The sequence below is a fragment of the Girardinichthys multiradiatus genome, chromosome 1 (genome assembly GCF_021462225.1).
Source record: "Girardinichthys multiradiatus isolate DD_20200921_A chromosome 1, DD_fGirMul_XY1, whole genome shotgun sequence".
In the NCBI taxonomy this organism is placed as follows: domain Eukaryota; kingdom Metazoa; phylum Chordata; class Actinopteri; order Cyprinodontiformes; family Goodeidae; genus Girardinichthys; species Girardinichthys multiradiatus.
Window position 1 is genome coordinate 18994199 of NC_061794.1, and position 21420 is coordinate 19015618.

Consider the following 21420-nt stretch of genomic DNA (forward strand, 5'->3'; position numbering starts at 1 on the left):
ATTTGTGAGCAAACACGTTTAAATAGCTCAGACGTTATGAAAATGAGAAGTACTTAGAGAGTGATAATTTAGTTGGGACTTTTACAGTATGGCATTTTGTTTTGTATGATTTGTGAAAATATAGATGATTTTATTTAAAAATTGCTCTGTGAAAACTATATCTAGTATTGAAGGCAAAAGACACAGCTTGTATAAGCATTATGTTCATAAATACACTATAATTGATTCCAATCGGATCTTTCATCAGACTGTTTTCTCCTGTTCTTAAAACAATTTACCTGTCAATCAAAAAATAGTCACTAAATTACAGTACTTTAAAAAGGCCTGTGCTCAAGTATTGTATCAGTGGGTTCTAAGAATCTACAATTAAATGCATCACAAAATGTAAAAAGCACACAGGTTTTATTGCATATCAATTTCATGTATAAATTCTTCATAGCATTGGAAAGATTACATTTGGTATACATTGCTATTCTACAGAATTAACATCAGTCATATCTTTTCAATGAAATTTCTCTAAAGTACATCTGCAATAATCACAAGCATCAAAAGAACTGCAATTTCAGAATTGTTCAATATTATTCTACAATCCTTTATTGTTTTTCATTAGGTCTTCTCCCAGGAGTCATTACTATGTCTTTCAGAACCTGCCCACACATCTGCCAGGCAGTCAGAACTTGAAGTCAAACCTACTACCCTAAACACATGTACAATAAGTGCATCTACAATTTTTTTCTTTTGCTTTTTTTGTGTGTTTTTGAATTGATACACATTTCACAAATGGACATCATTATGACCGCTAAACACGTCATGCACAATAACTTTTTTTCATTTGTTTTCAATAAACATAACAGAGGCGATATACAACTCAGATTTAAACAAAACAAGCACCATCCATTTAAACCCATATTTTTCAAAGGTTTTTTCTTCAGACAAATGCACCATTGTTTTTCATTCTTTAAAATACTATACAGTTAAAAAGAAACCGTGTATATCATTTTACTTTCTTCTGTAACAGTTGGGCAAAGAGCAACCATGTCCATTATGCTGAAAAAATATTTCAGTGACCAGAAAAATGGAATACTTCAACACTTTCAATTCAGTTGCTTCAGACAGCGCGTGATTACAGTAGTCCATGACATGAATAACTGCTCATAGTCAACCTAAAACCTTAGTGAGCCAAGTCTTTACAATTCCTAAGCACAGATTGAAAAACAATGCGTTTACAATCAACAAAATCTCACTCAATGGGATGATTCAGCAGTCCTAGCATAACACTACCACCTGCTGTTGTGAATCAAAATTACAGTGCTTTAGTTTTATTCTTATCTCTCCTTATTGAGCCCAGCCGGCCCATCTCTTGGAAGTGAAATCAGCTTAAAAAATGGATCCGAAGTCTGTGTTTAACCAAGAGACCAAACCCTGTTCAGTTCACGGCTTGGTCCCAGTTGCTTTAAGTGCTAGTTCAAAAAAAACATCATCAGACCTGATCATTAATCTAAAAGGGATGAAAAGTGATCTAACAGGCTAAACCCAGCAACCTACAAGTACCTAGAGTAAATGTTTCATGCTGTCTATGACACAGCTGTCTTCGCAGATTAATGGAATGGATTTTCAAAGAAATCTAGAGGGAGGTAAACTGGATTGACTAACAAACTTTAGGATGTCCACTCTGTTTTTTAACAATCATGAGTCAAATCTCTTCATATATAATCAGTAAATCTGTCATCCTTATGCCGTTTTGACTGAGTGTTGTGAGAATTTCAGACCAGACAACTAACCTGAGATGAATCAATTAGGATTACAACTTGTTGGTTTCACTACAAGTAATGAATGCCAAACAGAACATAACGTGAGCCAAAGGCAGCAGAAATCCAGATTCAATAATGATAACGTAATGCCCTTTAACTGACATTCAAATGATATTTGTAAAATTATGCCCCTAGACAGAGAGGGAAAGAAAACAGTATATTGAGTAAAATTGTTAAAGTGAAACAAAAAATAAACCAGGGTAAACCTGGTACTATATTCCAATGCCAAACAGGACTCTAAAACTAACTACACTTGCATTTAACTATAAATAAAAAGTAAATTAAATCATGGGGTCTTTTCATTTTGGCACACTAATCCATCAAAACCAGAGATTCAGAATCTCCCCCTGTACTTTGACATCCGATCCTTCTTTCCTTCCTTCTTCGAGAAAAACAGGGATGAAAAGACATTTTTTTTCTTCATTTTCGCTTATCGAGACTCAACAAAACAACATTAAAATAAATACATGCACACACTTCTGAAATTAAACATATAAGTGTAATTAGGGAAAATATGACAGCAAATGTGAGGCCTCTGGGTAATGAAATGATTGTCAAAGAAAAAAAACATTTTCTAATGGTTATTTGGCACATACCACTCTTGCTATGAACGTCTAGGTTATTTTTACATAATGTGACAGCATCATACAAATTTGGTCCTTCTCTAAAATAATTAAATTAGCAGTTGAGCACTCTGGCGCCTAAAAAGAAGCAATACTGTGGTATCTATAGGAAAGAAAATACATACATTTAAATGATGATGCAATAAACAAACAGAAAAACACTCTTTTTCAGTATAATTTAAATTCATTTCAGCATGAACAAATTTAGTAGCCAGTTTCAATGGCTATTGGCCCACATAGCTCATTACATCATCACATTTGAAAGTTGGACATCATTCTCCATGTAATCAGTGTAAAATCAACTGTCTGCTGGTTCTGAATGTTAATTTATTTTGTCTGGTGCTGTTGTTGATTCTGAAATTAAATAAAAATTAAAAAAATTAACAAGATAAGTCGCCATGACTGGTGGAGGAAAACCTGGAAAGAATCACTCTAGTCCACTCCATTTCTGCTGAAACAGTGCCACCTGGTGGGCATGCAGTGTCAGTGCTGCAATGCTTGTGTTGGGCATAGTGCACGGACTTTAGAGACATTATCAGTCAGTAAGTGTCTTTAGGGGAGCGTTTTACAGGGTGACTGTGATGCTACAGGGAGCATTGTGCACTGGGGTAGGATCAGAGTGATGCAGAGTTTTAATGCTATAGAGAAGCATTCATCATGTCCTTCACATCAACAGGAGCTTAGCAGTGCTTTCTCTTAGACAGTCTTGCAGGACGCTTCACGATGGGACACTCCCTCCCCTGTCGTACTCAAACAAACATACAAACTTGTGAACACAGGCATAGCCACGCAAATTCATGCGCTCTGCCTTGAATGTATGTGACAATGAAATCCTTCAGGGCCTTCTTGTCTTCTTGCCATCCTGTCAGTCTCTTATTTCTGTCTGTTTGTGAGACTAAATGTTCCCCCTACTTTTCCTTCCGCATTCCTCGGCCTCTCTTTGCCTAGATATGGTTGAGTGGGTGAAAGCTGCTCGTCTCAGACGGTCCGCTTCCCATGCTCAGCCAAGCGTCCAGAGAGTTCTGAGAGGGCGCATGTAAAGGGTTGTTCTCTGAGAGAGACAGCATCATTGCATAAGCCTGCAAAGGAAAAACAGTTGCATTTTAAAATAATCTGCAAGGTTCGTTAGATGCACATGTTTACATGTTTACAAACCTTACCCGGTTTTTATATATATATATATACAGGGGTTGGACAATGAAACTGAAACACCTGTCATTTTAGTGTAGAAGGTTTCATGGCTAAATTGGACCAGCCTAGTAGCCAGTCTTCATTGATTGCACATTGCACCAGTAAGAGCAGAGTGTGAAGGTTCAATTAGCAGAGTAAGAGCAGAGTTTTGCTCAAAATATTGAAATGCACACAACATTATGGGTGACATACCAGAGTTCAAAAGAGGACGAAATGTTGGTGCACGTCTTGCTGGCGCATCTGTGACCAAGACAGCAAGTCTTTGTGATGTATCAAGAGCCACGGTATCCAGGGTAATGTCAGCATACCACCAAGAAGGATGAACCACATCCAACAAGATTAACAGGACGCAAGAGGAAGCTGTCTGAAAGGGATGTTGGGGTGCTAACCCGGATTGTATCCAAAAAACATAAAACCACGGCTGCCCAAATCACGGCAGAATTAAATGTGCACCTCAACTCTCCTGTTTCCACCAGAACTGTCCGTCGGGAGCTCCACAGGGTCAATATACACGGCCGGGTTGCTATAGCCAAACCTTTGGTCACTCATCCCCATGCCAAACGTCGGTTTCAATGGTACAAGGAGCGCAAATCTTGGGCTGTGGACAATGTGAAACATGTATTGTTCTCTGATGAGTCCACCTTTACTGTTTCCCCCACATCCGGGAGAGTTACCAAAGAAGCGTACCACCCAGACTGTTGGATGCCAAGAGTGAAGCATGGGGGTGGATCAGTGATGGTTTGGGCTGCCATATCATGGCATTCCCTTGGCCCAATACTTGTGCTAGATGGGCGCGTCACTGCCAAGGACTACTGAACCATTCTTGAGGACCATGTGCATCCAATGGTTCAAACATTGTATCCTGAAGGCGGTGCCGTGTATCAGGATGACAATGCACCAATACACACAGCAAGACTGGTGAAAGATTGGTTTGATGAACATGAAAGTGAAGTTGAACATCTCCCATGGCCTGCACAGTCACCAGATCTAAATATTATTGAGCCACTTTGGGGTGTTTTGGAGGAGCGAGTCAGGAAACGTTTTCCTCCACCAGTATCACGTAGTGACCTGGCCACTATCCTGCAAGAAGAATGGCTTAAAATCCCTCTGACCACTGTGCAGGACTTGTATATGTCATTCCCAAGACGAATTGATGCTGTATTGGCCGCAAAAGGAGGCCCTACACCATAATAATAAATTATTGTGGTCTAAAACCAGGTGTTTCAGTTTCATTGTCCAACCCCTGTGTATATATATATATATATATATATATATATATATATATATATATATATATATATATATATATATATATATATATATATATATATATATATAAATATATATATATATATATATATATATATAGATATATATATGTGTGTATATATATATGTATATATATATATATATATATATATATATATATATATATATATATATATATATATATATATACACACACACACATCACCTGTAGTTTGGTTTAGAGATAACTTAAATAGCACTTGTCTGACACTATAAAATCTCAAAAAGCAACAAATCATGCCCCAATCCAAACAAATTGAAGACCAGATGAAAAGGAAAGTTATTGACATCTATCTGTCTGGAAAGGTTATGTGGGCCATTATCCACAGATGGAAAAGAAAAACATGAAACAGTAGTGAACCTTCTCCAGGAGCACATCAACAACTCATCCAGCAAATACTTTTTCACTGCATTACATAATGCCTCCTTTTACTGCTACTATGGAATCTCTGTAAATGCTACGTAAATGCTAAAGCAAGGATCTGATAACATGACTTAATCTCATACTGTGTTAAAAATAGACTGTTTGAATGCGTGGAGTGGCCAACATGATGGAGAACCTAGTTTTAGTTTCTTAAAAATTCAGCCAATAACTATCTGACGACTTGGGAACACTCCTAGACTGTGTATAGAGCATTAAAATGTAATCCCAAGATGATAAGGCAATGATTGGATAAATGAAAAACAAAGAAATATTTTGTCCTGACACAGTATCACACAATAATTCTTAATACCTGCTTCCTTCCAATGCGCACACAATATACATAACCTGGGTGCATCAAGAACAATGCAAACACTGGATACACGTGACAGGATATGATGCTTCCTATAATAGATTTATTTGTTCAAAATTAGACTCATCATGTATGTTGGCTGTCTTAAAGCTCTTTTTCCAACTTAAGACAGCCAACATATGGCAAGATGAGAAATAGTGTGACAGCAGCTTTATAAAGTTGAATGAAGCTTGGAAATGTTTCCAAAGAGGTGGATAATTTAGGAATTATCCCTCAAGAGTTGTTTACACTGCCGCTCCATCTATTTAACAGATATCCAAAATCCAAACACATACCTGGGTTTTAGCCTGTCTGTACAAGGTTTCTTTCAATGCTTCAGACTCTAGAGAAGTGTTAAATATATCTTTAACGTCAAAGGATTGCTCATCAATGGCTGCTTTACGTAAGCCATCCAGGCTCTTAGGAAAGCTGGACAGACCCTCCAGATCCAAGAGAGAGCCCTCCTCCTCAATACACCTGCACACGGAGGCACGGGTGAATGGAAGGATGGAGCAGTATGGATAAGTAAACGGAGGAAAAGACAGACATTTGGATGACACACATGGAGCGTTAATGGGATTTAGGAGGAGAAAACATTTAAAAGAAGAAATAAAATGGGGAAAGGTGAGGTGGAGATAAAGAGAAGAAAGGTATAGTTAATAAAAGGTTAGAAAGGCAGGTGGAGTAAACTGATAAAGTAATACAAAGGTTTAAGAGAAAAAGAGGAAGTTGACCTAACATTAATAAAAGAGGAAATGAAGCTGTTTTAAAAAAAAAAAACTAATGATAATCTGAAGTTTGAATCCTTTCCCCTGTCTGTACTCCTAAACACAGTGCCTTGCAAAGGTATTCATATTCCATAAACTTTTTACATTATACCAAAAATGTCAATACATTTTTTTTTTAGATTTTACTGTATGGCTTAAATACAGGATAAGGATACATGGTTTTGAAGTTTCTTTGAACATGAAGAAATCTGAAAAGTGTGGCAGCCATGGGCATTCGGCCCTCTTTACTCTAATACTCTAAATAAAGTCCAAAAAAGAACTTTTTAGTTTAAATTCAAACTGCTTTTTTGGGGGGCAAACTAAGAAAACACATTACGCTGAATACCATAGTGAAACATAGTGGTGGCAGCATCATGCTAAGGTTGATACTTTCCTACAGCAGGAACATTGAAGTTGGTCTGGGTTGATCGGATAACTGATGGAGCTAAGCACACAGAAATCCTGGAAAAAAAGTGTGAGAGGCTGCAAAAAGACTTGAGACTCTGCCTCTTCCTAAATCCGATTGAGAAGCTGTGGCGAGAATTGAAAATTACTGTTCATAGACAATCTCAATCCAATCTTACTGAGTTTGACTATTCTGCCAAGAAGAGCAGGCAAAACTTTAGGTACAAATGGTGAAAACATATTCGGAAAACTTACAGTTTAACTGCAGCAAAAGGTGTTTTGTTTTTTTTTTACTCAGGAAGGCAGAAAACAAATGCATGCCACACTTTTCAGATGTTTATTTGTAAAACATGTCAAAAATCAACTCTTTTCTTTCACCTTCCACTTCAAATTAGCTTCCGTATTGGTGACAAAATGTAAAAGAAAGTTCGAAGCACTGTAGATAAAAGTTAAGTAACAGCATAAATTGGAATAAAAGGTTAAAAAAAAAGTTTAATTGTGTTGATAGATGTAATATATAGTATTGATTTACAGTGCTTGTTAAGGGTAGACTTTGAAAGAATAACCACAAACCCTAACTTATGAGGTACGATCTTATTTGTTTTGTTTATTTTTTTGCATTGGTGACAAAACACCTACCTGCGAGTGTGTTCATAGCTCATTGCTAATGAAGGTGTCTCTGCGTCTTCCTCTTCCTCGTCCTCCTCGTAGACGCCCGTTGTTACAGGAGATGGGGACTCCGGCGCCTCATCGTGCGACTTCTCTGTCAGGCTGCCTTCTTCCTCCTCCTCGTCGTCCCCTTCCACCTCCTCTTCCTCCAGCCCCTGTAGCCCTAGCTTGGAGTTGGACAAACTGTGAGTGGGTGGGCGCTCCTCCTCGGGCTGTTCTGACCTGCAGAGGTCGGAGAGCGGAGGAAATGTTACTGGCCTTGACTTTTGTACACAGAAGTTAGCTTTTAGCTTTTAGGTATGGGGTGTTTTTTCGAAGCAGGATGTGGTTCTACTTTTTGGTTTTTATGAAAACTTTATGAAATGGAGAAAAAAATAACTTCCATTCATTCAGTTTGAAAATATTTCACGTGCTCTAAAAACAAAGGGAAATTATACTCATTTAAGTGCCTATAATGCTTTTTATTTTAGTACTTACTAAAATATGACACAGTCCGGTCCTGTTTGCTGTTACGATTTTGTAACCATCCAAAAGCATGACTCATCTTTCAGAAAAAGAAATAATCTGATGACAACATTCACAGTACAACACCAGTGTCCACACAAACAACATGGGTGCCGACAGTCTGCCCGGAGCAGTTTTCAAACAACCCGATGGATGATTAATTGGCCAGCACCCCTCAAACAGACAAAGAAACGGCCCTGCCTCAGACCAGGTCCTCCACAAGCCGCTTTAAACCGTAATAGTGGAACATAGCTGGCGCGGCTGAGAGAAGACGTCGGTTCGGCTGTGAACAGGCTATCAGCACACTACCATTATGGCCTGCCATCTGTACATTTTCCAGCCTGTGTCTCGACAAAGAGCCGTTCCTCCATCACCCCCTGACCACAATGTCATGGCTCATGATATCATTTCCTTTGGGATGGCAAATTTACCCCTTGCATTTTTTTGCCACACTGTGGACATTCATCAAATCAGACAAGGTTACCTCTGGGAAGGGGTGCATAGGGACAGGATTGGGTCACACACAGTGGGTTGGTGCAAGCGGGTTGAGGGGCTTTAGGGGGAAAGAAAGTTCTTCTCTTTCAATCTAGATTAAATATCACCATAATCAAATTGCAGAGCTGCTCGGCAGTGGTTGTGAATGGAGAAAGAAGCGTAGCTCGGACGCAGGGGGGCCTGGGTTTTGTCATTTAGTCTAAACACGTCAGTTGGGTGTTTGTGTTAGTGGGCTGGGGGTATGGGTACCATTGACAGGTTGGGGGAAGAGCTCAATCATCAGTGGATCTCCCAGATAAATGCCTAAACCAAATTCCCCCTCAGGGTCCTCACTGCCAGCTAAAGTAGCTCAGTCGTAGACAAGCAACCAGCTCCAGTTGGGGTTTAATCCAACTCTAAAGCCAAAGCAGTGACCTGAGGATTCTAGTATGAGGAAACAAATACTTTCTAGCTCCTAAAAGCTGCCTTGATGGACATATCCTTGCACATCTATACCTTGTTACTGTTGTTTCAAACTTTTGCCTCAGAATTAGCAGCATCTAAAAAGATGAAAACACAAAAGTTTTCATGAGCTTCCAGGAACTCCTATTTTGACTGGCTGTAGTTTTGAAGGAAGGGAAACTATGGCTGCGAGGGCGGTTAAAAAATGATTACAAATGGCCATCCATGAATGTGTGTTTGCGTTCCAGTTTTACTTCAGTCACTCAGAGGGAGAATAAACAGCAGGCTGTCTGGTAGGAGGACAGGAAACATAACATGTAGTCTGAATTACAGATATTAAAATGTCAGTCGAGGCTGTTGTAGATGAGACTCTGTATTGATCCCAGATGGCAGAGGGGCTAATTTGCCACTGAGTCTGCTGGCCATAATGTTTGTTGACAAAATGAAGGGGGGGGGGCATGATGGAAAAAGCAAAAGACAGAAAGTGAGACTAGCAGAAAGGAATTTACAGCAAGAATAAAAATGAGAGATAGAACATAGTGAAGAGAAAAAGGCAAGCTGCTGATGGAGAGAAAGAAAACCTTTCCCTTCGATTTTCTTATAGTCTGTATCATTGGTAGTTTCCCACAAATAGAGCATTTATGATCTAAATGGAGGAAAGCTGGTCAGACTTTTGTAATATTTGACGGTGGAAAAAGACTGATGGCCGCTTAAAAACTGTGACGTGTTAATGCAGCAAGACAAAGATATTAAAAATAGGAAAATCTGAAATAAGTATGGTATGATACAGCTTTAATGCTGATGATGACTAATACAAAGCGTGTTTACGCCACTAGGGAGCACTGCATCCAGAGTGCCAGGATTAGCAGTGCTTTGCAAGAGCATCTATTACCTTGAACTTTTTCACATTTGATCATGTTACAATCGCAAACCTTAGTACATTATATTGAGGTGACATGGAAGACCAACACAATAATTTGCAGAATTGTAGAGTGGAAGAAAAAGTATACATGGTTTCAATGTTTTTTTTTTACATATAAACATCTGAAAATGTGGCATGATTGTATTCAATCCCCTTTAATCTGATACCCACAAAAAAAAAATCCCAATAAAGGTGTGAGAACTTTTGCAAGGTACTGTACCCCAAGCTAAACGTCCCTGATAAAATAAGAGAGATGACTAAGTTGACAAAGAGCTCAAATTAATACGCTGTAACCTTTGAAAAAAAAAAAAAAGTTATATAAATGCAATAATTTAGCTTTTTCTAACCTTTTATCCATGGAGCTGGAGGCCTGATTCATCTCACTGTTGGAAATGAAATTGCGAATTTCAGAGAAGTACGAGTCCTCTTTCTCGTCTAAAAGTGCGTGATTGTCTGGCTCGGAGTTTGGAGAGGAGATGGTAGTTCCTAGGTTGGAAAGCATCCCGGACTGCTGGCTGACTGTGAGGGAAAGATTTCCACATGTTTAAGGTTCAAACTAAGGACTTTGGCGAAGAAAATAAACAGCTACAGAACAAATGTGTAATCCTGTAAAAATGTTAACAGGGAGACTTTAAGATATTTGGCAGACTTTGCAAAAATAGAAATATCAGAAACAGTCAGTCAGTCATTTTCTACTGCTTATTCCATAGTGGGTCGCAGGGGAGCTGTTGCCTATCTCCAGCAGTCTATGGGCGAGAGGCAGGGTACACCCTGGACAGGTCACCAGTCCATCACAGGGCAACACACATACAACCACGCACACACTCATTCATACACCTAGGGGAAATTTAGAGTTACCAATTAACCTAACAGGCATGTCTTTGGACTGTGGGAGGAAGCCAGAGTACCTGGTGAGAACCCACACATGCACAGAGAGAACATGCAAACTCCATGCAGAAAGACCCCAGGCCAGGAATTGAACCCAGGACCTTCTTGCTGCAAGGCAACAGTGCTACCAACTGCACCACCGTGCAGCCCATTAATAGCAGAAACAAATATTCTATTTTACTTTAACAAAGAATGATATTTCTGAAATGAGGCTTCTCTGTTTTGAACAGACTACAACATATGTTGGTCTATCTTTAATCAATTTAACATGTAATATTTAGTGTTTTATTCCAATTTACTATGTAACTATGGTTGGGTTAAAGACAAAATAATTACGAGATATTAAGGTTATTCTATGAAAAACATAAAAAAATTTATCAATTCTACATGTATAATGGTTTTAAGAAAAGATTATGTAGCCTCAAATGAACTTCATCACTGTGGTAATAGCCTGTTGTATTGATTTCTTCTTCTAGGTTCATAAATGTGAATCATGTATAATATAGATGTTAACGCACACAGTCAATTACTCCTTTCAAAATGTTTGTATTCCTTTCAAAATCAGCGGCATACCACCAGTCTTGACACAGCCTAAGTCCCTACTTCAATAGATTTTACCCGTTTAAAATCATTCAAACATTTATCTGGGTGATGATTTAAAATTTCCACACATTTCATAGTGAGCCATTTATCATTCCAAACTTTTTGCCAAGCAGTCCCAGTTTACTAACTACTTTCAACTTGCTTTGCCTCAGTTTTGTCAGAGAAAGCAGCCGCAGATGTGGCAGTCTCACCAGGAATGTTCTCGTGTTCGTGCTTCTTGAGATGGCGATCGAGATTGGTTTGCTGACCAAAGCAGCGGTTGCACAGGTGACATTTAAAGGGTTTCTCCTTGTTATGGATATTGCGAACATGACGTTGAAGGTTGGAGGAGATGCTGAATGAGCGGTCACAGTATTTACACCTGCCAAAGATCAACAGAGACATTTAAATATGGGTTAGATGTGCAGCAGCATGATCAGGGGCTGTCATTTAAGAGATGAAGTCAGAATTTATATTGTTTTTTTGTTTTTTTTAGATTTACTGCTTAGATGAAAAACAACAAAAACTGGGTAATTTACCAGCTTCATGTATTATATAAGCATATAGATTAACATAAACTATTTGCATCAAGCTTAAAATTAAAAATGGATGATTTCTAGAAGAAAGACATTTGAGGAATATAAGAATAGTCGAAGTATGAGCTAAAACTATAGCAGAAAGGGAAAGAAAATGCATAAAAAGAAGGAAAAAAAAAGTGCATAAACCTGTAGGGCTGTTCCCCTGTGTGTGTCCGCAAGTGTCTGGTGAGGTTTGCTGAGCGGGGGAAAATTTTCCCACAGTACCTGAGCGGGAGGATGGACATTGAAGTCAGATTATTATTATAAAAGATCAAAACTTTACCTAGATTGTGAAGAAGTAACCAGTGCTACATCTGCGGCACACTAACCTGCAAGCGTAGCGTTCCTTGCCTTTTCGAAGGATTGCATCTGAGAGGGAAGGTGGAGGTGAGCGGAAGTTGAACAGTGGATGGGTCGGGTGTTGGAGCGTGTTGGGGGGCATTTCCAGTTTTAGGGCACCAAAGCTCTCCAGCTTCTCTGTCATATTTTCCATGGCTGACATCTGAAAGATGTCAAAAGATAAAAAGGGTTTTCTTTTTCATTTGCTTTTGAAATTAAGTTCAGTTTGATGTCATTTTGTGTTTGCATAGCTTTATTTGAAGTTCAGTTTAGCTAACCTGTCATGAACAAGGTACAATAGAGTATTATGTGCGTATTTGTGTTAAGGGCATAATTCAGAATTTTGGTTGTGAGGGTCTATAATCAGTTAAAATATAACTGATTATAGAACCGAGATATTAACTCTTTTCAAATCTTAATTTTGTATAAATACATATTAGCTTGTCCTGGATGCAGAAGTTAATGGCTAATCCAGGTGGGGCCAAAACCAGAGCAGACTTTTACCATTTTAAAGCATCGTTTTGCAATTGTACTGTATGGGCCTTTAAACTGTTTCCAAGGGGAAGCTAATTATACAGAAGACACTGATTATTCACACAGCAAATGTAAGTATGAGGTAGTCTGTGACGAATGATCTTTATTTGTGAAAGATACAAAGAGGACAGAACTCAGCACGAGAAGCATTTACCATCAAACACCAAACCATGCCAGACTTAACAAAAAAACATGGCATAAATTTACCATATTTACTTTTACCAAGTATATTATTTTGCTGCTCTTAACTGATTCAAGCAGTCATTTGTCTTATGCTGAGTAAAGTCAATATTAACTTCACAGCAAAAGTAAACTTTGTAATGGCAAAAACTGGAAAATACTTTAGGTATGTCTAAACTGACAACTTTAAACTATAAATGTTTTGCTTCCCATTGTTTGTGTTTGGTAAAGTTGCAGAGCAACTTTTATGACAAAATTTTTGTGTCACACCACAACTAACATAACAGGGGTGAGCAGACTTTAGGTTTTGTCTGGTAAAACTGTGGTCAAATCATATCTGTACTTTGTAAGAGTAGCTTCTGGTGGTCAGAAAATAACACTGCTGGTAGCAGTTAATATGCATGATATTCAAGGTATAATAAGGGAAGAACCGGTTTTGCCCATTATCCAGGATGTTGATGTCCTGGCTAAAACTAGACAGTTGGCAATCCTGAGTCAGAGTAACCACCTAAAATAGTCTTCACTTAAACTGTTTATAATGTTGGTTTCTATATAGCTTTATTTTTATGTCAGACAGTTACTCTGACCAAAAAATTTTACATGTTACATTTTCTTGTCTATAATTATTTATGTAAATTCCTTTGTAAATAATCATTGACTGCTGTGTAAACAACCACATAAGCAAAAGTGGGCTTAGATGGGTTCATAACCTTGCCCTCCCATATACTACTATGAGATTTTTAAAAGTGGTGATGTTTTAAAACGCTAGAAGTTGTTGGGCCAGCCATGGGATGAAACAAGGACTGAACTACACAAACAAAAGAGACTGGCAAAAATTCTGAATCCCAGAATGTACAGCATTAACTCATTTTTATGCAAAACTCCCAGAGAGGAGGACTCGCAGCTGGAATTCTTGTGACATCACAGATCTACAAAACTCTGCTTCCAGCAGCATTTATCCCTCTTTTACACGCGGTCATCAACTGCCTGCATCGGAGATTCATGTGAATGTCTAGATCTCCTGCCCACCTTGTTCGTTAGGACGGTTCATGTAAGATGTTATGTCTTGGCAGCAAAAATGGGTTTAGGATAAAACAATTTAAACATTGTTTGTTTCATTGTGTTTTGCTTTATTTGGATGCTAAAACTGCATCGGGTCAGGGTAGGCCTAGAGCAAACCAGAGCTGATGTTATAGGTGATACATACTTTATTTCAGTGAGAGGTTTAAACACTAATTGTTTGGTAACGTCAGTTTGCTCTGTTTTATTTTATTTTTTCTTCATCTCTTCTCACTGAACCTGCCTAAAACATGCTCAAATAGTCCCTAAAAACATGCTAAATTGTCTCCGTTATCCCAAATGCTAAAAACTACTTATGTGAACATGGTAGCCACCATTAGCTGTGTAAAAAAGATTAGCCGTAACGTGCCACCTGCGCTCATACACACATTATTATTTGTATTTGTAATATTTGAAGGTACACGTAGAATTTGAAGGGTTGCTATTTACTTTGTGTTAGCTGATGTTAACCATGTTAGTAGTCCATCACTCCCAGTAATGGCCGGTAAACGATTGTTAAGAATCAATTGTCCGAAAGGTTATTTATTTCTCATTTGGCATAGCATTCTGTAAAAAAATATCTTATATTTTATTGTTTGAACACATATAATTTGTTGTTTTTAATTAGTTTTAAAGCTGATTTGGCCTCGCTTCAAATTCCTTAAAACAAACCATAGTTCTTCAACAAATATTCAAACTGAGCAGTGGTATAATTGAATGATTATATTGGTTATTGGTTTAGTTTAATTCTGTTGTTTACTATTTTGTAGTTTATTAGTTTTCTTATTCCTTTCATTTTGCTTAGTGGTTTAGTTGAATGTTACTAGCCTATCTCAAGACTTTGTTGACTGTAGTATTTTAAAATTAAAGTTGAAGTATTCTGGTAATAAATACTTATGTTTGGAGAGACGTTTTTTGTGTATGCAGGGCTTGCTGTTTGAGAATGCCACTGAGTCAATTCACTCAATCTATTCTATAACACCACACCTCACCAGGAAGGTATTCATAAAACAATGACTAAGGGCTGTTTGGCTATACATTCCTGATAATCCAATGGTGCACTGACTTGATAATTTCCATATAAATTGCTAACTTTGTTAATATTTAGCTTTGGTATCTATTAATAGTTATTCATAGAAAAACTAAACCTATTGTTGCCCAACAAATTCAACACGAGTCTCAGTCCTTGTCAGACAAATCATTGTTTTCAATTCTGGGACCAATTAATTTGTATTTTTACTGAATGAGGACTTCCAGACTTCTCTTCTGCGGGTAATATAATACATGCTTGTCCCTTTAAAGCATAAATCATAATAACAAAACAAAAAAGTAAGTTGTGCAGTGCAAGCATTGACAAAGCAGTCAATATTAGAGGATAACCTTGTTGCTTCTAAAGACCAGTAACCCACTTGACCTGTAATACATTCAGGACTGCTGAAGTACCCTTTCTCCTGTGCGTCCCTCGATTCCGCCTCAGTTTAGACCAGTGTTTTGTTCTCTGCCTCTTATTTTCTTCTGCCAAAGCTGATGTTTCAGACTAGTAAACTAACAAAATACAATATAGTTTTTGATACCCCCAACTGATAACTGCTTCCCGTCCCCTAGAAGCTTGTGAACAAAAGAGGCAAGCCATGTAGGAGTTTATTTGGTAAAACAGGCTTACATCCTTCCTTGCTTTAGTGAATATAGGATGGGAAAGACACGGGTACAGACACTCCGTCTCTTATGTGTTTATTCTCAGTCTGAGAAATGGGTGCAGGGGCTGTACGGGGGATTCCGTCATGCGACTGAATTAGAGGTGGCATTGTGTTGGGATCGCTGGGAGGATCACAGCTGAGACACTCCCATGTGAGAAGATTTTACATGGAAGCCCATGAAAACATTTTATCAGGGGTACCGTTATAATTTATGAGGTGATCTCTTTAAATGGGAGCCAGGGAAAGTCTTGTTTTACACTTAAATTGGAATTCCACAGTGATAAATAATGCAATGGTTTTAATAATATGGACAAAGAAAAAAAAACATTTGTTAACGAATTTGCTTTCAAATGTAATTAAGAACAACACATTTGTTGTATGTGCAAATATGTATAAATCTATCTATCTGGATATACAGTATATGAGTGTATTGCAAAGTCATAGAGGACACAGATTTCCAGGTTAGATTAAACTGCTTCCCCAATGAGAGGCCCCTATTCTCCTGGACACAAACACAGGATGTCCTTGATGGACACGGTGCTATTATCTAGGCAGCCAGCCAGTCACTTAGAAAGAATCCTGAAGGGGATTGACTTATTAGCCGGGCTGTGGACTCAGTACTTAAAACAATGCCACAAATAACAGTGGCGTGGCCAACCAAGGCAATCTGTTGCAATTCAAATGGGTATTTTTATTTATTAATAATATTATCATTCCTTGTAATCAAGATTTGTAGAGGTAGGGAAGGTCTGGGGACAGTCAAACAATGTTGCTGATTATCAAAGGACATGCAAAGGTACAGAGGCGCCATTTGGTAAACAAAGGAAGAAATCACAAAACCTTTGAGAAAAAACATACCCACAGTGGAGTGAAGGAGCAGAGGGTGTTCTTAATTCAGGTTGCACTAGTGTGTAATTCAAGCTAAGTCAATACTTTTGGGAATAATGTGCCTGTTTGTAAAATGTTTCCTTGCTTTGATGTACGCTTATGGAAATCTCTCTTATTCAAAAGGCATGCACATTTTATTTAGTGTAAGTTTACCTGTGGATGGAAGAGTGGTGGAGAGGGCCTGAGGATCTTCTCCTTCAGAGCTCCAACTGGGTCAAGTAGCTTCCTCTTCTCCACCCTGCTGGACCAACAACAAGGCAGAGGGTTACGCACCAAGGTCAGAGTTTGTCCTATACCTTGAACCTTACATAAAGGTTCTTCTTTGTTAATTTTGTGAAAATATCCTGGTCTAATTGGGTCTGAAATACCTGTAGATAGGATCCATGAAAAATGCTGAGGGCTTGGCGTAGTGCAGTAGTGAAGGCTGATGTGGCTGTGCCTGCGGCTGCTGGTGCTGTGTGATGGAGGATTGGTGCAATGACTGCGAATGGGGATGAAGAAATCCCAACGTGGTTTCATCCTTATGGGAGACCCCTTTGCCGACTCCAAAGATGTGATTCTTTTGACTTTGTGGCTCGGCTTGCAGGCCGTTGTGACCACTACGGTTTCTGTTGCCGATGCTGAGGTCCAGTGGCTGCTCTTCACTGTTGGATATTGCTACAGGACCACTGCTGTTCCCAGTATTGCTAGGGTTGGATGGGTTAGTTGGGGTTGGAGGAGTTAACTTGGCCTCCTTGGGTTTTGTTGTAAGATCAAAAGGTGACTCTGCAGTGGGAGCAGGAGCTGCGGGAGAACTTGAAACAATCTTGTGCAACTGTTCACGAGGTGATTTGGGCTCTGCCTTCAGGAATACGCTAGGATTGAGAGTGCCTCGATTAGTGCTGAAAGGATAAAGGGAGTTGTGGAAGTTGGGTAGAAACTGGAAGGGAAACATGGAATGGTAGGGTAGCGGACCCATCTTTTTCTCCTGATGAAGTCCCATCAAAGCTGGACCAAAATATTTTTCAGCAATGTTAGCAATGGCTTTGATGGAATCAGTGGTGGCTGCATTGGCATTTGTGGTGGTAGGAGGCAGGGCTTGTTCATCAGGTGGAGGGAAGAAGGAGTGCTGGGATGAAGCAGAAGAATGAAAAGGGCGATCTAAAAAAAGTGTCCCAGAACTAGACACAGCTGATATCAATGCACTACTTGAGTCTTCTAACTGGTTTCCATCCTGACTTGACACAGTGCCAGATGGCTTCCTCCTTTTACCACTTCTCTCACGTTCACTCTCTCCATCGCTCTCCAGGTCAGAACCATCACCTGAAACAGTACCAGTGGTGGTCTCCAAATCTGTCCCACTTGTGGTATTAACATCTTCAAGGTCACTTCCATCAGACATGTCTGCCATTTTAGATTTAGGCTTGGGCTCTCCACTAGAAGACAAATCTAGCTTACTGTCCTTTTTTTTGTCTCCCAGTGGACTCAAACTGCCAATACCATTGCTGTTTGTAGAGCTGACAAGTGACAGTGGTGGGGCATCTAAGGGGCTCCGAGGAAGCTTTACCTCCTGACTGCTGCCAGCTAGTGGGTTCTTTAATAGAGGACTGGGAGGTAATAAAGGTGGTCGCGGATAAAGTGTTGGGGGAAAGATACCTGGGAACCCATGTGGGAGGGATGGGAAGCCATGAGGTCCTGTTGAGAAGGGCAAGCCAGCATGAGGGTGAGGTCTCGAAGGAAAGTAGTCAGTGAAGCCTAAACCTGACTGATTTAGACCTGGCAGGTGGGGATGGTGGGACTTGGCTTTAGCCATGATGGGGCTAGAGCTCATGGCAATTCCAGGATTGAAAATCCCTGCTGGAGAGCCATAATGATTTTTGCCCTCGCAGAAGCGGCGATGCTTGTTGAGGGAGGAGGTAGTGCTGAACAACTGCCCACAGTCCTTACACTTGATCTGGGTACGACAGTCAGCATGCATTCGCTTGTGACGACAGAGGTTGGAGAACTGTGTGTAGGATTTGTGGCACACCTCACCTGGGGACACAAATAGATGTAGCCCATCAGGGCCTGGTTAAACCCATTTTAACACTGTCTCCAACTCTGCATACCAAAATCAATAGCATACAACACACACAGATTACAGATACAAAAAAGGACTACAAATACAACTCTTACAATAGAATGTAGTTTTCAGTTTTGTACAGTGCCAGTCACTTAGTGTGTCTTTTTTCCAATTCTAAAAGAAATAATGAAACAGACTGTAACAGATTTAAAATTATATATGTATTAAATTTAGGGCTGGTACATCAATGCCTAATTTTTGATTATTAAAGTTATTCATACCAATAGTAGATTTGGGTTTAAAGTAATCCGTTAATGTTGCCATGTTTCTTCTGACTGGAAGTAATAACGTTTGCAGTGGCCTAGTCAAAGTCCTGAATTGCTTGAATCTTATAGAATATATGAAGAGGAAGATAAAGATTAGGGTGATGGCAAGGGGGCATGCCAACCTCTAAGAAGGAAAGAAAATGTTTGTGCTTAAGTTTAAGTAAGTTCATGTTTTATTTTAAAAAACCTTGCTTCTGGTGTCAAATATTGCTATTTGAAAAATGTATTAGATTCACTGAGATTATTATAAAGCCTTTAATCAAAGTGATATTTCTAAACTGATATTTTTAACTGATATTTTCCTAAAGAAGACATTCCCAATTAAAAACAACAGTGTCACCATCTAATATTTAACACTTTTAAAACTGTAAATCATGCAGTTACATCTTTTAATAAAAAGGATCCCAATACATATATACCTACTGGGCCATTGAGTTTTGGGTTAAAATGTGCATCCAGAGCCATAGAACATATGGCAATGATCTATTAAATCAGTTAAAATGAACTAACCATTATGAATTTTGTGCTAGCTATCTTCCATAAGCTCTTTCTTACTTACAGATAAAGGGTTTGACACTGCTGTGGATGTGTTTATGCTGTTTGAGACCTGATGAGGTGGCAAAGGTCTTGCCACATTCAGGACACGTGTGAGCCCGCGCCCCCACGTGTTGGGAGCGGATGTGTCGCTGAAGGTTGCTGGGATCTGTGAACACCTGAAAATGCAAAACAAGAGCATGACAACACTATGTTTGCTATAACTAAAACTGCAAAACATGTATATCCATTAAAATATAGTTTACAATCTGAATTACTAAAACTGTGTATAGTACCATAAACTTAGCTACAAATATCAAAAGCAGAAAAAACCTGTGTGTCCTGTGCACAACTTACGTGCCGGGTTGGCTGTACCTTATCACAGTTTTCACACTCAAAGCGCTTGCCACTGTCATGAGACATTTGGTGGCGGATGAGGTTGGATTTCCAGTTGAAGGCTTTGGGACACTGGTCACACTTGTACTCCCTCTCCTCTGTGTGGACTATCATGTGTTGCCCCAGACTTTATTTTAAAAAAAAGACAAGCTTATAAGTAAATTAAATGATTCTGATGTGTGATATATGTTTGTTTTTTTTTCCAAAAAATAAAAAAAGAAGTGCATTCTGGTCACCTGTACTCATTTGGAAAGATCTTTTCGCAGTCCTTGCACTCATGGATGGGCTCATCGCTGTCCTCCCGCTCCTGTTTGAAGTCCTCTCTCAGTGCATCAAAGATAGAACCTGAACTCGAACACGAATACTTCTGGTGCCGCCGCAGCTCGAGCGTGGAGGAGAACAGCTCGTCGCAGTCTTCACAGCGGTACATTTGCTCGTCTGCAAACACATTTAGACAAACAGACTTTTTTCAGACTCCGCATAAAAACTTCACTTATTATTGTATTCTACAAAGTTGGAGAATAAAAGAGGTGTGCTTTTTTTTTCAGATCCACTTTTTTCTGTTAACATACAATGTTAGAGTGTACACAAAAACTTTTTCCACATATAATTTGATATTTATGATATATAATTTAGACAATAGAAAAATAAGTAAAGAATTCAAAAGATGCCATAACCTGGTTCCATAGGTGTGCATACTCTTAAACTTACCCTTAAAAGACTTTGTTAAAGCTCCTTTTTTAATCAATTTCAAAAGGTTTTTCTTCGGTAGGAGTTTACCTTTTTGGAAATTTTGCCAAACACTTTTTAAGAGACCAGCACAAATCAGCAGATTAAATCCTAACAAGTCAGGTGTGATGATTCATAAGGTGAACAAGCTGTAGTCAATCACACATGTCCATAAATATTTACTGCATAAAGTCGTGCGTAATTGTGGAATGGCAGCTTTTGCACAGCTGGAGGACATCCCTGATGGAAGAAGTCATAGGGAGTGTTTTTTTCATAGATCATACTGATCTGCTGGCACATGATGATGCATGGCTTATCAGCTGGTTTAGATTGCCCAGGGTAATTATTTTGGAGTTCTGCATGGAGCTGGCCTCAGTGTTTCAAACACTGGAGGAAACCAGGAGGAACTGTGCGTCGCCAGTGGCAGTTCAAGTTCTCACTAAGCTGCGGTCCTTTCAACCCGAGCTTATCAGAGGAAGTTGACTGACAGGTCAGGCATTCAACAGTCATGGCTGAGGCGGACCATGCCAGCCATATGGGTCAGCCTCATCCGTATGTTGCTCAGACATAGAAAGTTCCCCTAAACCTTTGCTTTCATCTGCAGTGAGGAGCCTATTTCTGAATGCCATCAGAGCTAAGGACTACACTGCTCACAGCCATCAGCATCTACAACAGCTCTTTGAAGAAACCTGTATAAAAAGAGGTCCAACAACATTTAATTTTCCTTTGGTATTAATAAA

General features: G+C 39.1%; 1 protein-coding gene across 4 annotated transcripts in view; it reads right to left on the minus strand.

The window, feature by feature from the left end:
* Positions 1-385: 385 nt before the first annotated feature.
* Positions 386-21420, minus strand: part of prdm16 (PR domain containing 16) — a 259292-nt gene continuing 238257 nt past the window's right edge. The window contains exons 6-17 of one of the 4 annotated variants that reach the window (XM_047376365.1): positions 20188-20389; positions 19931-20078; positions 19581-19734; positions 17023-18667; positions 16808-16892; positions 12287-12459; positions 12105-12182; positions 11592-11761; positions 10257-10428; positions 7518-7769; positions 6003-6183; positions 386-3513 (exon numbers count right to left, since the gene is read on the minus strand). In XM_047376365.1, the coding sequence (XP_047232321.1) occupies positions 3379-3513; positions 6003-6183; positions 7518-7769; positions 10257-10428; positions 11592-11761; positions 12105-12182; positions 12287-12459; positions 16808-16892; positions 17023-18667; positions 19581-19734; positions 19931-20078; positions 20188-20389 (3395 nt within the window). In that variant the 3' untranslated portion in view covers positions 386-3378. Of the gene's footprint in view, positions 3514-6002; positions 6184-7517; positions 7770-10256; positions 10429-11591; positions 11762-12104; positions 12183-12286; positions 12460-16807; positions 16896-17022; positions 18701-19580; positions 19735-19912; positions 20079-20187; positions 20390-21420 lie in introns of all 4 variants that reach the window. The other 3 variants (XM_047376348.1, XM_047376341.1, XM_047376356.1) reach the window with 3 other exon arrangements.